The 16,961-nt window shown below is 47.6% G+C and overlaps 1 protein-coding gene across 1 annotated transcript; it reads right to left on the minus strand.

The window, feature by feature from the left end:
- Positions 1-13,674: 13,674 nt before the first annotated feature.
- On the minus strand, positions 13,675-14,966 carry LOC120646100. Its single transcript, XM_039922814.1, has 4 exons — positions 14,806-14,966; positions 14,588-14,727; positions 14,326-14,510; positions 13,675-14,249 (listed from the first exon to the last, which is right to left on the minus strand). The coding sequence occupies exons 1-4, from the start codon at positions 14,931-14,933 to the stop codon at positions 13,863-13,865; spliced, it is 840 nt and encodes a 279-aa protein (XP_039778748.1). The 5' UTR covers positions 14,934-14,966; the 3' UTR covers positions 13,675-13,862.
- Positions 14,967-16,961: the final 1,995 nt, after the last annotated feature.

Genomic DNA, 16,961 nt, shown 5'->3' on the forward strand with positions numbered 1-16,961 from the left:
GATATAGGAAACCTGACGACTATACTACACCAAACGCAGTATCGAATCACACACTCAGCCCACGGTGTGTGATTTTGTAACTAGCAAAGACTAAACATCTGGTCCGGCCACCTCCCAACCATCCGCGCCAAGCTGTATAAACTTAGCACAACAAGGGCAGAAGTCGATCCCATCCTGACCTAAAATGGTTTAAGCCACAACCCTGAGTATACTAATACTCCACAAGGCTTACCCGACTATGGGTATACATAGCCCATTATCTAGACATGCACGGCTTTCTGGCTGTGGGTTGTTTTGGCGGAAAAGCAATTAAGAGTGAGTCCTTACTTTCATTATTTTAGCTCAAGATTAAGAAGGAGTACCTATTTTCTAAGGTTTGCACTTCTATAACAATCAGTGTGGAAAAACAATTGATTAGGTACAACTATACCGATCATCTCAATCACTTCCATGTTCTTACTACGATGTGACTCGAGGATCAAGGTGCTCATGTCCGCGAGCGACTGACGGCGAATCGATCCGATTTAACCTTGCAAGGTGGACCTAACCAACACGGCACGTATTTGCCCCGTCGGACTATACATACCAACCATTCCCCTCCCCGCCTCGAACTACAGGAACCAGCCCAACGACATATGGTCAGCCGAGCTCAACGTGAGACCACCAAAAGTAAACATCTGCATCCCAATTCTCCGCGACTACTCGACTCGCCCCAGGAGTTGGGTGCGGGTTCCTGTACTTTCGAAGCAAGGCAGTACTCGGCTTACCGGTTTCGACTACCTCCTACTCCCGGTATGCGGTTAGTACAATTCAAACCTGATCAGCAGGGCCGACAACGGTACGGTCCTTAACCGACACAGACGGGGCTAGACAGTTCCCGTCCGGTCTCCAATTCTTTTCCTTTCCTCCATATTCCAACAATCCATAATCAAATCTTAAAGACATCCTATACCTCGCGAGTAACAGGACATTACTCGACTTCTACCGAATCCTATTTTAGCATGGCATGGATAACGACATATACATACTAGTATTCCGACCAATGGAACCTAGGAATTATGCAACTAAGGTTTCATCCAACGCCTAGAAACTTAATGCATAAATAAGTAAATACATAAATAACATTTCATGAGTTAAAATATTAGGTTATGCTCCGGGGCTTGCCTGCGGGCTGCTGCTCAGAGCTAGTGTCAACTGGGCCTTGGGCCGGGTCGTCACGAAACGCCTGCGGGGCTGGCTCCGTCTTCTCCTGCGGCTCCGCGATCACCTCGTATACGACTTCCTCGGTCGCGGATTCTATATGTATGCATATGAAACAATGAGTAAATGCTAACATGACTTTGCCACTAGAGGATAAACATTAAACAAATTAACAATTTACATAAAAGGATGCAAATATAGTGATAAATAACTTTAACCCTAAGTGCTAGGAACAATTAGAAGCTAAATTATCAATTAGAGCATGATTTATTATAAAACAAAATATGACCAGCAAAGACATTATTATTTGCCTCTTATAATTTGCATAAAAATCTACATGTAAAATAAATATCATTATACCTATACACATAATTAAGTTTGGTCACATATTATATTCATATACTAAACTAGGTCCTATGTGTATGAAAATTTTATGGTGGATCACTCATGTTTAAAGTAAGCTACTGCAAAAATTTCATAATTTTTAGATTAACAAATCTATAGAAACTAATTAAGCAAAACTAAACACAACCTAAATTCTTGCAGGGGTAAAAAGGTCATTTTGCCACTGTGGATATTTTTCCTCCACAGATCTTACTCTAACAAATCCAACAAAATTTATTTCATATTTTTCGCATTTTTCCTCGAATTTATATGGAATTTACAATTCATAGCCGAAATAAAACACAAAATAATTAAAATCCCCCCTTACCCCACTGACCAGCGGGCCCCACTGGTCAGTGGGAGGGGCTTCTTCCCCGTTCAACCACGCAAACCGCAGCGCGCGGCGGCGCCCAGGCGCAGGGCCAAGCGGCCCGCGGTGGCGGCGACCGGCGGCGGCCCGCGCGGTGGCGCAGCGGCGGCTGCGCGGTAGTGGGGCCCGCGCGCGCGCACAGCCCTAGGCAGCAGGGCGGCCGGCTCGGCGAACCCTAGCGGCGGCGGCGCTAGACAGAGGCGGCGGCGGCGTGGCTTGGGCCGGCGGCGGCGGGCTCAGGCGACGGCGGGGCGGGGCGGCTCGAGCATCAGCGCCCCCAGGCGGCTTTGGTGCGCGTGCAAGGGTGGCAGGGGGCGGCGCGAGCATGGCGCGCAACGGGCGGCGGCGGCAAGCACGACGGCCGGCGGCGACATGGCGTGGAACGAGCGCGGAAACAATGCGAACGTGAAGAAACGTGGAGAGCACGAGCATCAGTGGCTCACCTAGGGTCGATTTGAGCTATGGGGCGAAGAAAACGGTGACCGGAGGTGGGAGTTCGACGGCGGAGTGGAGCTCGGGCGGCTTTAATGGCTGGCGGCCGGAAAAGCTTCGGTTCCCGGCGATTTGGTCGATGAGGCTCGCGAAGGAGGGGTCGAGGAGGAAGCTAGGAAGGTTGTCGAGCTTTGATTGCGGTGGATTTGAAATCCGTGGAGCGAAGCTCGCGAATCGGCGGGAGACAGTGAGCTTGCTCACTCGCCGTTCATGGCGACCAGGGAAGGAGAAGGAGAGGGGAGCGAGGCGTAAACGGGAGTGAGGGCAGGTGGCGAGCTCGGGGGACGTCGTGGGCGACTTGGCGGCGTCACCGACGGCCGGGAAACCGGGATCGGCGTCCACGACGGCAAGCACAGCGGTGGGGAGCTTCGGGAGAGCTCGGGCCATTACTGCGACGTGCAGAACAGGAACAAGTATGGGAGAGGGGAGGGAGAGACTGACACGTGGGGGCCACGTGTAAGAAAATTTGTTTATTTGAATTCTAATTTTAGGATTGTTACAGCCCCCTCAGTGTTGTTTCAATATTTCAGCATTGTCTTTCTGTACAATCCATTCTCTCTCTTTCTCTCTCTCTCTGTGTGGAAAATTAGTAGGCACATCTGAACGTTGATGTGCCTGGTCTCATCCTCTGGCGAGAGAGAAGGTGTGCATGTTCGCAGCAGCAGAGGATTGGGAACTGTAGGGCAAGTTTGCTGCGGTTCCGGTTGGGGTTTTGTCAGGCAGTGTGAGAGCTGGCCTTGTGATTGATGGATCCTTCCCGCTCTCACTTGTTTATCTGTTTGTATATGCACTCATGTCTGAATTTTCGATTACATGCTTTGCCATTGAGAATTTGAGAATGCTATTTGTCAATTGACCCGGATATTTATATGAAAATGGACTGCTAACGAGTGGGCGAGTGGCAATGATGATGTGCCCCTTTGAAGGACTTGCCTCCTGCAATATTATGTACACATCATGTACAGGTGCCGACCGCGCCCCTCCTGCAATATTATGTACATAATGTACAGGTGTCGTATTTGCAATATTATTTCTATTTTTGATACTTAATGATTATAATTAGCAATACATATGTTGAATAAATTCTCTTTTATAGGAAGACGTTGCGGCCAATAAGAGGCTCTCGGTATTGCAACTCCTCGTAGGAGGGGTAAGGAGGCACCACCTCAGGATATCGTCAGCAAGGAGTCTGAGGAGACATCAAGCTCAGAGGATGTAGATTCTGAAGCGTCCCCTCATAAGAGAGAACTTAAATGTGATACAAACATCAGTCCCAGGAGGCTGATGCCGCATTTATTTCATCAGATGGTTCATTACCGTACAAACCTCCGAGGAGGACACTCGATACAGATGATAATAACTAGTAACCAAGCTACAACATAACACCAGACCGCAACCCACATGGGGTCTAGCTCGGGCTCAGAGTACTGTGTCAGCGAAAACATCTCGAACAGGGCCGGTTCCACAGGCAAGGTTGGGTGTAGAACGATAACCCTACTCGGCGTCGTGTGGTACGAAGTCTGGGTCTTCTTCTGTAAAAAGTAAGAATGTGGTGAGTACAAACGTACTCAGCAAGTCCAACCACACCCACGGAGGGGGTTATATCAGAATAATATGCACAGGTAAATCAAGGGTAAGGTTACGGTTTAATTTGCAGAAAGCTAAATTTTATGCAGGGGTTTATTTAGCAGAAAACATTTCAGAAACCAGTTTTTGTTTTGAGTAACACGGAGTTTAAGTTTTAAACTGCTGCCGGACTCCCCGTCCGTCGTAGCACACGGCACAACTGCCGGACACAATTCCAAAACAACTCACACCAGCCCATCCCGATGAAACACTAGTCATGTGACCACACCGTAACTCGCCCAATACCGTGGGCACGGCTATTCGAATAGCTTTCAACTCTGCAGAGGTGTGCAACTTTACCCACAAGCGGGTACCACAACACGAGCACCGAAGTGTCGGTGTAGATCCCGACATAGCCATTACACACCTTAGCTAAACCTGACTAGCCATCACGGGATGCACCAAGGGGTCATCGACCGTTCACTTAGGTATAACCGGGCATAAGTCACTCGGGGCTTATCCCTTCTCCTTAGTCACCTGTTGCTCTCAGCTCTCCTGATGGCTATCAAATCAACTAGTGGGATTTATGCTAAGCCGTTGCCCATTCAACGGTCGAGTGGTTTGCACGAAAGTGGAGTTAGGTGAGATGACACACCAACTCGGTCCTTAGACACGACAAGATGGATATCTCCCTTCTTTGCCCTGCTACAATGGCACGAGCACACCCAATGGCAAATCACGCAGAAATGCCATCCATCCCGTCTAGACACACTTTTCAAAAACACCATTTTTATCCCTTCCCACATACGCACACATTTTCTTTATAAAACAAGTAGTATTATGAGTAAAGTCCTAAGCATTCTAATATCGATTAACGTCCAAGCAAAAATCAGACATTAATCTAGGTGGTCAAGGAATGTTCATCACAAATCAAGGGGTGGCTATCCAACCGTGTTTTCATGCAAGCAAAACATATGCAATTTTATAAAGCAGGCCATTGGGTTGTGTTTATAAAAACTAGGACAGAAACATGCATCAAAGGATGGGATTGAACTTGCCGTCTTCAAAGCCTTCTGGGATGTCCTGACCTTCGAGCTCAGGGTCGCGGAACCGGTCCTCATTCACCTGCTCACAGTACTGCTCATTACGGGCTCTCCTTCGTTCACTCCGTGGTCTACAGCGTACACAAACAAGCACACAATCAATACACAGAAAATAAAGATCTAACGTTGAGCTCGAATCGGGAACACATAAGATATGGAGTACGGAGCAATATTTTTGGGTGGATTCTTAGTGGCATGGCCAAAACTAGGTTAAGAAAGGTGTGGTAGAGTTTTGGGTTGATCAGAGTTCGTTTGGCGCATGAAATGATAGGTTAATCAAAGGTTTAGGGGTTAAATAATGGTCCAGGGACCTGTTTGTAATTGTTTTTGAGAAAGCAGGGGCTTGGTTTGTATTTTATAAACTTCTTGGGTCATTCTAAAAGGGTCAGGGGCTTATTTATAAATGTTTTCATAAGGTGGGAGGGTCTGTTTTGGAATAAAATAAAAGAAAGGGTTTCTTTTGCAAAAAGGTCAAAAGGTGGGAGGTTTCTTTACAGAATAGGGGAAAGGCTAGGGGGTTTTGGGCATATTGCCCTGTCCTCTTCCTTCCCCCGCGCTGGGAAACAGGGGAGGGGGAGGCGCTCGTCGGCGGCGGCCGGGGTGAGGGGGAAAAAGGAGCGGGGGTACGGTGGCTTGATTCCCCCACCTGGCTTGGCTTGAGGTGGAGCGAGGCGGTGGGTCTTCGAGAGCGGGCGGCGGCGGCCACCGGGGTCTGGCGGGGCGGCGCTGCAGCTGAGGAGAGGAGGGCCGTGGGGGTCAGCGAGGTCAGGGTGGTGGGTGCGGAGCTCGGAGGCGCCCCTCGGCCCTTTTTATAGGCGGCTAAGGCGGTGGAGGCGAGGGTGCGGCGGTGGCGGGCCGGCGGACTCCGCGACCGGCCTTAATGGCGGTGGGGGCCGGCTCGGCGCGTAGCGGGGGCGGTGGCGGCTGGGCGGTGGCGAGGCGACGTGACGCCTCGGGCAGGCGGCGACCGTGCGCAGGCGGCGCTGTTCCGAGGTCGCCGGCGCTGTGCGGCGTCAACGACGGTCGGCCGGTGGCGTGGCGTGCGCGGTCGAGCGACGTTGCGTCGCGGCGTGCCGTGCGTGCGCGCGCGGAGGCGGTCTGGAGCGGGCGTGCTCACGCGGGCTGGCGCGCGGGCCTGCGGTCGTGGTGCGGTGTGGCCGTCGCGGCTCGGCGCACCGAGCGCCATGTGCGTGGGCGCACGGCCAGTCCGGGGCGGCGCGCGTGCACGCGGCCGAGCGGATGCTGCGTGCCAGGGTGGGGAGCGTGGCCGGCCGAGCGGCGTGCGCGCGGCCGAGCGGCTGCGGAGCAGGGGCGAGGGGGAGGAACGCCGGGTCGGGCAGCGCTCGGGAGCGGGGCACCGCGGGGGGGTGGCGCGGTCGGCCCGCGCGGCAGAGGAGGAGGGGAGGAGAGAGGAAAAGAAAAGAAGGAAAAAGGAAAAATAGGAGGGAAAAAAGAAAAGGAGGGGAGGGAGAGGAAAAGAAGAGAGAGGGGGGAGGGATTCGCGTCGGAACCGGCGCCCGGTCGGCCACGCGCGGTGCTTGGGCGCGTGTGAGCGCGACGCGCGGGTCGAGGGAGAAACAGGGCGGTGGATTTGGCTGTCGGGATTGGGTCCAACAGGGATCGGGAGATCGGGTGGAAAAAGGGAGAGTTTCCCGACAAAAAAAGGGGGTTAAGGAAAACTTTGAGCTCAACGATGGACACTAGGTTTTGAAATTAATTATCGCACGATTTAATTTAGCGGATTTTTGGGATGTTACATATTCTAACTATCTGGCTCCCTTTGCGCCATTACTGATGATGCATACTGTGCATGGGAAGTCAATATCAGGACGTGCCCACAAATGGCTAATTATTTTATTCTGTCTATATTTAAATTGTAGAATTATGTAACTCAGTGCCCATGTTCACTTGTATGCATGGGTGTATCTATTCAAGATTATCAATGTGGTGTTATTTTAGGTCTGCAATGCTGTGGAGATCAATTTTTTTAAATGATAGATGTTTTGGCCTTGATTTTCTTATGAGAAACTAAACTCGGCTTAGCACTTTCTTTACTGTGTTTACTTTCCAAGTTGTTGTTACGTTTTATTTTCATACCCTTTTCAGTTATTAGGAGTCACGTCATTTATCTTGGCGTGACTAGTTAGCAAAAATTTGGTCTGGGCAAAATCTAGTCGGGGTCAAAGGTTGGCGCGACTTCTCACTGAGCCGCGCCGCTAGAAATGGCAGGACTCTTTGAAGAGTCGCGCCAAGACACTCAGCGTGACTCGTAAAGGAGTCACGCCATGCGGTAGTACTGACCAGATCTGGACTGAAGTAGTTACGCGCCAATTAGTCACCCCAAGAGAAATGGCGCGACTCCCTCGCATTGGTGCCAATCAGATTTGGCTCAAGATACTTTGGCGCCAAGAGAAATGGCCCGACTCCTTGCCAGACAAGATACTTATTGCCAATCATAAGATTATAGATATCACATTACCAGTTTGATAGGACATTACAATATACTCGATTGCACAAAGTGTCGTCCATTACACGTATATTAATAATAGTACCAATATATGACCACAAAGTGCACATTATAAGTACACTATAAGAATAATTCAAATTACAGTAGTGCATGATAAATAAACAAAATCTATGTGCAACAAAAGACACTCTTCCACCGATTCCTGACGCCGTTGGGGGTCTGGAGCTGCTCTGTCCACCGCTGGTGTTGTCCGAGGATGTGTTCGTCACGGGAGGGCTATGCGACGGACCTCCACCACGTGCGTCAAGAACAGATTGAGGCACAAGCTTTCAGATTCAATTCAATTGAGATAAAACCTGCATTGCCTGTGACGATCGACGAGAAGAACTCTGACATGTGCCGGTGTTTGAATATGGCTGTGTTTAGATGGTGAAAAAATTTAGGTTTTGGTCCTGTAGCATATTTCGCTATTATTTGACAATTAATATAAAATCATAAATTAATTAGCATCATTAGATTCATCTTGTATGAATCAGTTAGATCGTGTAATTAGTTATTTTTTCAACTATATTTAATGCTCCATGCATGTGTCCGAAGATTCGATGTGACGGGTACTGTGCAAACTTTTTTGAGAACTAAACAGGACCTATATACGAATGTGATTCTATGTTTAATACTTCAAATATAAAAAGATTTTCTTTCAAAATTCTAAAAAAAATAGAACTAAACACGGCCAAAATGTCTACTCCTAAATTGGGGGATCATCAATGAACACATCGCAACTACTCCATGTCATCAGAATAGCAAAATAACTCACAAATCCACAGCTAAAGTAAAGATCCATGTCTGATGAAACCTGCTTCAGCTATCAGCTAGATCTCTCTGCTCATGCATCTTGTATCTAAACGACACCGAACCCAACGCAACAAAATAGTATGCCCATGCATCATCAAGAAAGAAGCAGCAAAACAGTGATGGATAATCGTATTCAACACGTGCAATAAAACAGTGGGGATTTATTCGCAGCATGATGTCATACCTTACTCCGGCGCGCTGGACGAGGTGGTCCCCTGCAAGGGGACCGTGCTCCTGAGCTAGAAGCCGCTGGGCACCGCCTGCTCCAGGGCTTCGTCGCGGCCGGCACCGGCTCTTGTGTTTGTGGCGGACCTGCCGGAGTTCATGGAGTTCCGGCGCTCGAGGCGCTTGCGCTTGGCCTCGAGCCGCCGCTGGCTCTGCATCGCGCGACGACGGAGCCGATCCTCCATGTACACGCTGGGGAGCGAGGACGTGCGGAGCAGGTCGGACGGCGCCGCTGACCCATTTCAACTCAAACTCTACCAAAATCCAAACCAACTCAAACCCTAAAAAAAATTGCGAAATGGAGAAAAACCAATTAATTAGAATGAAGGAGTTACCTTCAAGGATCTGTTTCTCTTCATTTCAACTTCGAATCAGGTGGAGGATGGAGTGGATCTAGAGGCGGAGAGAAAGGGGCGGCGCTATGGAGGTCGGGTCGAGTGGGAAGCGGAGAAAAAAAGAATAGGAGGAGGAGGAAAAGGAGGCTGGACGGATGGGTTTGTATTAGGCTGAGTCGCGCCCCGGCGCATGGCGCGATTTAGTCGCGCCAAAGTATGTGGCGCGACTCAGCCTTGCCACGTTAGGCCCGCTGGCACGCGTGTGTCAGCGTGGCAGCTCAGTCGCGCCACGGGACTTGGCGCGACCAAAAGGACTAGTTCTTGGAAATTTAGATCTGCACGGGCTATTATTAAAATTTTAAATTAAAAAAAATTAAAATAAAAAAAATCGCACGACAGGGCTTTGTCGGCGATGCGCAGAGGTGGCAGTAGAGCTGGGACTTAGGCCGCTGCCATTTTTTGACAGGCTATGGCGCGATCCAAGCATAGCACGGTACCTAAAAATGTAGGCCCCGTTAAGTTCGCGAAAAAGTTCTACAGTATCTGTCACATCGAATCTTCGAATACATATATGAAGTATTAAATGTAGTTGGAAAAAATAACTAATTACACAGTTTAGCTGATTACAACGAGATGAATTTTTTAAACCTAATTAGACCATGATTGGACATTAATTATTAAATAACAACGAAATTGCTATAGTGCCAAAATCCAAACTTTTTCATCAACTAAACACAATCTTAGGTTGTGCCGGCACGAACATGAGGACTGTACCATGGCTAGGATCTCAGCAAGATGGACTATATGGCACGGCTCACATTTTAGACTGTGCTTAGGTCATCATGGCACGAAAATAACCCGTCAGTCCGCGCATAGCCCGATGTGCATGGAGTAGTTAATAGTCACCGTCGAAGAAAAGATTCATTCAAAAAATCATGTTATTTTCTCACCATGCATGGTTTATGTTCTTCCTAGTTGAGATATGCTGACTTCCATATGTAGTGTACTAATGTAAAATAAAATTAGTAAAGCATGTTTTCCTCAATCTTTTTTTTCATTCTTTCTAAAGTTTACTTATTTTTCTTAATAAAATTTTCACATTGTTGGTAGTAGTAACAACACATACGCGTGGTGGGCTAGTCGTGACTATATCTTCTTATAACGATGAGTACGTAAGCCAACTGTATGTATTTGGAGGACCGTGCTTGGACCATCACGACACGAAGACGTGTGCTGGCGTACCGTGGACCATACTTGGACCTGGTAAAAGATTTATCATGCCAACACGACACGGCATGAGGTACGAGAGGGTCGGGCCGGGCCAACACGGCACGGCACGACCCAAGTCCCACCTCATGGCAGAACTTTCTGTTAAAAATTTAGACAATTCCAGTAGCAATTTAATCTAGAAAAAAATAATCAATAGGTTTGTGAAATCAGATATATGCATGTGTAATCTAAGCGTGAGGAACATATAGAAGATATTAGAGTCAGTTGGATCCATGCCACTACAACTTCTTGAAATTGGATTTTATGTTGAAATCCATGCCATTGAGTGGCATGATTTTGAACATGAAACCTAATTTCACGGAGTTGTAGTGGCATGAATCAAATTTTCCCAAGATATTAATTATCAAGAATTTGATCCAGGCAGAGCCAGATGCTGTCAGCATCACGGGAACGGGTCCCGTCCCACAGGACAAATCACAGGCTAATAGGCCAGAGGGCCCATTAGCCGGCCACAATTACTTGGCCCAATACAACAGCCAACCAGAAGCTCCTAAGGCTAGGAGGAGGCAACCCAGGTAGCCTCACTTGCCAAGGGGTTTCCTCAGCCGGGAAGAAGTTACTCCCCGGCCAATATTTAGGCTGATCAGAGCGGAGGGAGCAAGAGTAAATTTACTCACTTCTCGTTTTCCACGCCCTCTCTGTCTACAGTGCCAAACAGTACACCTACAGTGTCAAACAATATATTTGCTCCTTTATTTGCTCTCTCCACTGTGGACGGTCTTACCACGCCGCCATACCTCCGGGCGGAGCCCGCGGTGGTAGGTGTTCCTCGTAAAACATCAAAATTATGGAGGAGCTGTGTATTCAGACGGCACGCCGACCGGAGCGGGGAGAGCCCCTCCACCACAGTCGTGTCCCATCAATCACGCGGTGGATGGCACAGGCGTTACCCTCCAGCTGCGTCGCCCGTCGTGTCAAGTAAATACGGAAAAGACCTCCCGGACTCCAAGATAACCCCAGGAGGGCCCCGGGGCATCCCGAGATACCCTGGGGCGCCCTAGGGCTGGGCGCGGCCCCCGCACGGGTCCCACAGGTAGGGGTGGTAATGGGCCATGGCCCTAGTGGCCTCTTCACAGCCCAATAGAGCCCTTAAAATTTTTAGTTCAAAAATACATATGTTTAGAGCCCGGCCCTTTTAGGGCTCGATCCTTAGATTTTCTAGTTCAAAATGTTGGGCCCTTTACCACCCCTACCCACAGGGTTCCCGGGTGCTGCCACGCGACCACCCCGGGACGCCCGGTGGAGCGTCCGGGATAAGCCCTAAGGCCGACCAACAGGGGCCCACAACACAGGATGACGGTCAGCACGTCAGGAATCAAAACTCACTTGCAAGGACAGCGCCTCCATTCTGAACGCCGTGTTCAGACTAGTAAAACGGTAAATCAGAGATAGTTAATCCTTTCCCGAGCCCAGGGAAGGATCTATAAATAGAGGGACAGGGGCACTTGTAAAGGGGCTGGCCCCGAGAACGATCAGCAACAAGCTCACTCGAGCTACCCAAAGCTAAGAACACACTTCGGCCCCGTTAGGGAGGGCTTCACCAGCGGCTTCACGAGCGGCTTTAGGTGAAGCCCTCCTAAACGTTTGTTTTGGGACTGGCTTCACGTGTGAAGCCGGTCTTGAAGCCGCTAGCGGCTTACACAGGCAAGGTGAAGCCATGAAATCGTGGCTTCACGCGGCTTACATATCAATCTAACAAGTGAAGCTGTTTTGCCAAGCATTTTCTAAAACGGCTCCAACTTCACCAGAAAAGCCGCTCCATCTAAAGAGTCAGAGCCGGAACTATTTTTGAAAGAGCCGGAGCCCTGCCAAACACACCCTTCATATAGGACATAGGATGTTAGGCTCCCGAACAATCCGAATATATCTAAATCTCCTCGTCTCGCTGTTGAAATCACACTGCGTGTTACCCCAGGAGGGTACTTCGAAAAGTTCACTTACTGCAAAGGCCCATGAGCACATCTCCCCAGCAGTACTCCTAGCACTCGTTCGTGATGATTACTACGTGAACTTGCTGGAAGGGTCCATGCATCCATAAACTCAATGGTACCATCAGCTACTCATCACTGACCGGCACCTGGCAATGTCTCTGCTGCTAAGCAGGGTTGCATGCCCATACCCCGGACGACAATTCCGACAACTAGCCTACTGAAGGCATGATTCTCATGGTACTGCTGACTTTCGCCAACACATTTAACGCCATGTTTGGTTGGAGGGTAGAAAAGTTTTGATGAGAGAGAAATGAAGCTTTGATCACTAATTAGTAGTATTAAATAAAGTCTAATTACAAAATTACCTCCACAACTGTGGTACTGTAGCAGGTGCTCTAGCTAATTAGGCCTTTGACCGTACGATTGGAGGACGATTGAGCGCCGTTACTGTAGCATCACTGTAGCAAATCATGATGAAACTTGGCTCATTAGATTCGTCTCGAAAAATTACACCCATTTGTAAAAAGGTTTTGCAAATAAACTTCGTTTAGTACTTCATGCATGCATTCGTCTTTTTGTGCAAAAGTTTTCATTGTTTTATCCAAACACGGCCTAAAGCAAACCGCAAAGTTTTCTTGCGCACAGGCCGACTACCTCAAGGGGTGTTTAGTTGGTGAAAAAATTTGAATTTTGATACTGTAGTAATTTCGTTATTATTTAGTAATTAATATCCAATCATAGACTAATTAAACTTAAAAAATTCATCTCGTTCTAATTAGTTAAACTGTATAATTAATTTTTTAACTGTATTTAATGCTCCATGTATGTATCTAAAGATTAGATGTGACGGATACTACGTAAACTTTTTTTTGGAACTAAACGCCCCCTAAGTTTCGTTCTGAGTAAACGCGTACTTCAAACAAACTTCACATACTTTATACATATTGACTCTGTTCGGCAGGTATTAAATGGATAAGCCGACAGATTCGTTGTGAGAGAAAAGTATTGTATAAAAAGTTATACGGCAGATTTGTTGTGAGAGAAAAATAGTGCACAGTAAGCCGGAAGAAAAACTACCTAACGCTGTCATTCACATGTTCTTTACACGACCTCTGACCTACTCTTGCTCTAGACTTTCTACAATTTTGTGAGCAACAGGTCTCACTTCCTGGCGGTAGGCCTCAGACTGGTCATCAGTACAGTCAGCTGTCGCGCCATCTGCTACTGGACTCAGATTGCTTCGGGGCCAGTAGGACTTTATAAGAGCATGGTCAATAAGAGCGCCGAGCGGATCGGCTGCTGCACTGTTTATGCGCGGCCGAACAGTGAATGAACAGTGGAACAGTACGATGAACAGTGAGATAAACAGCAAATGAACAGTGGACGCGCTCGGCGACGGAAGTGGCGACGAGCTCGGCGCAGACTCTCCTCCAGCTCGGTCAGGCAGCTGACGTGTTCGGCGATTGGCCGATTGCTGTACCTGCCCTAAGGCCAAGCACGTGGGTCACGACGACCTTGGAGCTCTCCCTGATGAAGTTAGAGATCTTCTGCGGGGCATCACGCAGGCAACTCTGAAGCTGCCAAGCATTCCCAGCGCCTCCCTCCGGAGGATATACCATGTCGACGACAACTCTCATGGCTTCCTTATATTTCTCGAGCTCCTTCCGCGTTGCGTGCAGCCCTTCTACGGTGGATTTCAGGTGATCTGCGTGTTGTTCCAAGGCTTCGACTTCGCTTGCGCGAGGGATGACGATCAGCTATCTTCGCACTCGCTGCAAATTGGTACTCGGGAATGTTACCTTGGTATTTTTCCTCCAAGGATTTCTTCTCCTTCTCGAGATTGGCAATTTCCTGCTTGAGGAGCCAAACTTCCCGGATCCGCTCGCGCTTCAAAGTGTCGAGCTCGTTATGGAGCTCTACCCTCTTCATGATTTCTTCACTGATCCTACGATTTTTTTCCTGCAACCGGCGCAAGCTGCTTTCGACAAAGCACAGCTTGTTGGATTTCTCTCTTGAGTTATTCGCCAGTTTCTGATTTTATCATAAGAAGGTCAGGTTGCGCGACACACTAATATTCAGAGAATCATCTCTCCAAGACAAGACATACATGAGAAAATTGGTACAAGTCCTTGAACGTGTCTTGGTATTGCTTCAACATGGCATTCGTCAACATGGGATCATCAATAAGCTCTTTTCGCACCATATAATTGTCCGGGTGGACTATGATATCTTCAGTGGCATCGTTGGCACCGCTGGTTCCACCCTCTTCGCTTGGATCCCATTGCGGAGCGCCTGGTATTCATTCTACAATGGTCAGCTTTGATCCTGGCAAATTACTACTCGTGGAATGAGTTGGAAGGCTAGTTTACCGGACGATTTGTCGGGGGCTGTCTGAGATTTCTGCGGCTCCCTCGGTTCTTCATGCTGGGTAGTAACTTCGGGATTTTGTTCGGGGGTTGTGCTGGTCCCGGCTTCATTGGATCGCTCCAGATTACCGCCGGAGGATTTCCTGCATGCATATGAGACTTCCTGATCATGTCCTACCTTGAACCTACAGTAAATGACTGGTATATCTTAAGATACTTACAATATGGATTTCTTAAAGGTGACTTTTTTCACCTTGAGGGATCTCGTCGCCACGGCCGCGCCAAGCACAACAGTGGATGCTGCTTCACCAGTACCAGGCTGCGCCTGCTCAGGTTGGTCGGATGTCATCGGTGGCAAGGCCTTCACAGTAGTAGCGGGCGGCACAGCATCTTCGAATTTATTCGTCGGGTCCACCCAGTGTTTTCCTTACCGATCGGTAACCGCCGGTTACCGTCAATTTTTACCGATACCGCTACCAGGCGGCAACCCATACTGGCGGTAAATTTCGAAAAATTTCGTCCGAATTTAAAATTTTTAAAAATATTTGAAATAAAAAAGGAAAAAATATGGTAAGAAAGTAGAGATGACATACATCATTCTAATATAGAATATGTTCAAATATTTGACTGTTTGGGCACTCAAAAAAATAAAAAAAACTTTCGGACCGGTAATCCCGAGCGGTATCCTCTAATCCCGAGCGGTATTCGGCGTTTTCCGAGCGGAAATCGGCGCGTTTGGACCGGAAACCACTGCATTGTGAGTATTTCTTGATTTTACATTGATTTTTAGATGTTTGTTGTGTAGCTATATTCAAAAACATGTGTTCATATTAGCTATATGGATCCATTTGTTCATGGTAGTTGGATGTTAATTTGTTCATTTTAGCTATATGTATATATGTGTGTTCATATTTCACATATGTACATATATTTTCATTTGTTCATTTGGACCGGAAACCACTACTATGTATTATATATATTGACGATGATGATTTGTGAGGACTATGGTTGTGATGATTTGCATGGACTATTGTTGTGATGATCTATATGGACTATGGATGTGAATTTCTATTTTTATGGATATGAACTTCTATTCTATGTATGTGTAAATATTATATAATTGTTTGATATATACCATCAGTAATGATATTTACAAAATTACGGTGAAATGCTGCCAAAATTTTTAATTTTCCAAAGTCATACGGTGTTTACCGGTTAAAAACGACGGTTACCGGTCGGTAAACATCGATTACCGGTCGGTAAACCACGGTTACCGGTTTTTTGAATTTGAATTGTCATTTCGAGCGGTTTCTAGCGGTTTTCGGCGATTTACCGCCGGTTTACCGATACCGCTAGTTGGTGAAAATCGCTTTACCGTCGGTAAGGTGAACCCTGGGTCCACCACGACGATGGATACTTCCCGCTTGCCAGTAGTATCTTCCCCGACAACTTCTTTGCCCTTAAGCTTCGAATGGTTGGGCTCGGAAGTAGTAGCATGCCCGACAACTCGATGACATCTTCAGAAGTACTCGAAAGCCTACGGTACTCGGCAGCGAAGAGCTCTGGGGCTTGTCAGACCTGGGGTCACGGGACTGCTCACATGGCGTAGAATATTATACAATAGGGATGGGGCCTGTCTCATATCTTATCTTTAAGATATTGTACTCAGAATCCATCTGGACTAGTTGTAACAGAAGGAAACTACTCGGCCGTACTCGGGTCGGACTCCTTAGCTCGTATCTGGCTAGGAAATCTGTAACCCCCAAACTATATAAGGGCGGGCAGGGTATTACGCTCCATATACCTCCAAAAGAATACGCATCCATATACCTCCTAGGGGAATATAAACCAACACACAAGACATAGGGTATTACGCTCATTACGGCACAAACCTACCTAAATTCTCGTGTTCCCTGCACCTTCGAGTTCTTAAACTCAGCGACACCCTACCTACAATCAACTACCTCGGAGTATCTCTCGGTGGACTTGGCTGTAAAACACCGACAGACCCCAACGATAATTCCATGTACAAAGATGTTTTCCACATCACCACATGATCACATGGAGAAGACAGCACATGTAACATCCCGTATTTTTACATCCCGTATTTTTACGGAATGTTATATTCTCCAAAAATGTGAGTTTCAAAATTTTTTTTGGCAGTGTTGTAGATAAATGCACTTAAGTAAGAATTCATCCCTTCTAAATTCCTAAGTAAATCAAAACTTTGAACTAAATTAAGGATATTGATTTGCTAGTGTGAGAATATTTGGAGTTTGGGGTTTATTTGAATCTACCTTGTTTAATTTGGTTTGGTTTAATTTTGTTTGAAATTGGATGGCAAATAATTTGAATTGAGCCATTCAAATTATTTGCA

The sequence above is a fragment of the Panicum virgatum genome, chromosome 8K (genome assembly GCF_016808335.1).
Source record: "Panicum virgatum strain AP13 chromosome 8K, P.virgatum_v5, whole genome shotgun sequence".
In the NCBI taxonomy this organism is placed as follows: Eukaryota; Viridiplantae; Streptophyta; class Magnoliopsida; order Poales; family Poaceae; genus Panicum; species Panicum virgatum.

What these genes read in the sequence shown, in the direction of transcription:
- LOC120646100 (XM_039922814.1), bottom strand. Translation starts at nt 14,933, where the DNA reads ATGACATCCGACCAACCTGAGCAGGCGCAGCCTGGTACTGGTGAAGCA. An exon ending in ACCTTTAAGAAATCCATATT is followed by an intron (nt 14,728 to 14,805) that starts GTAAGTATCTTA and finishes ATATGCATGCAG; the next exon opens with GAAATCCTCCGGCGGTAATC. An exon ending in ACTTGTACCAATTTTCTCAT is followed by an intron (nt 14,250 to 14,325) that starts GTATGTCTTGTC and finishes TGATAAAATCAG; the next exon opens with AAACTGGCGAATAACTCAAG.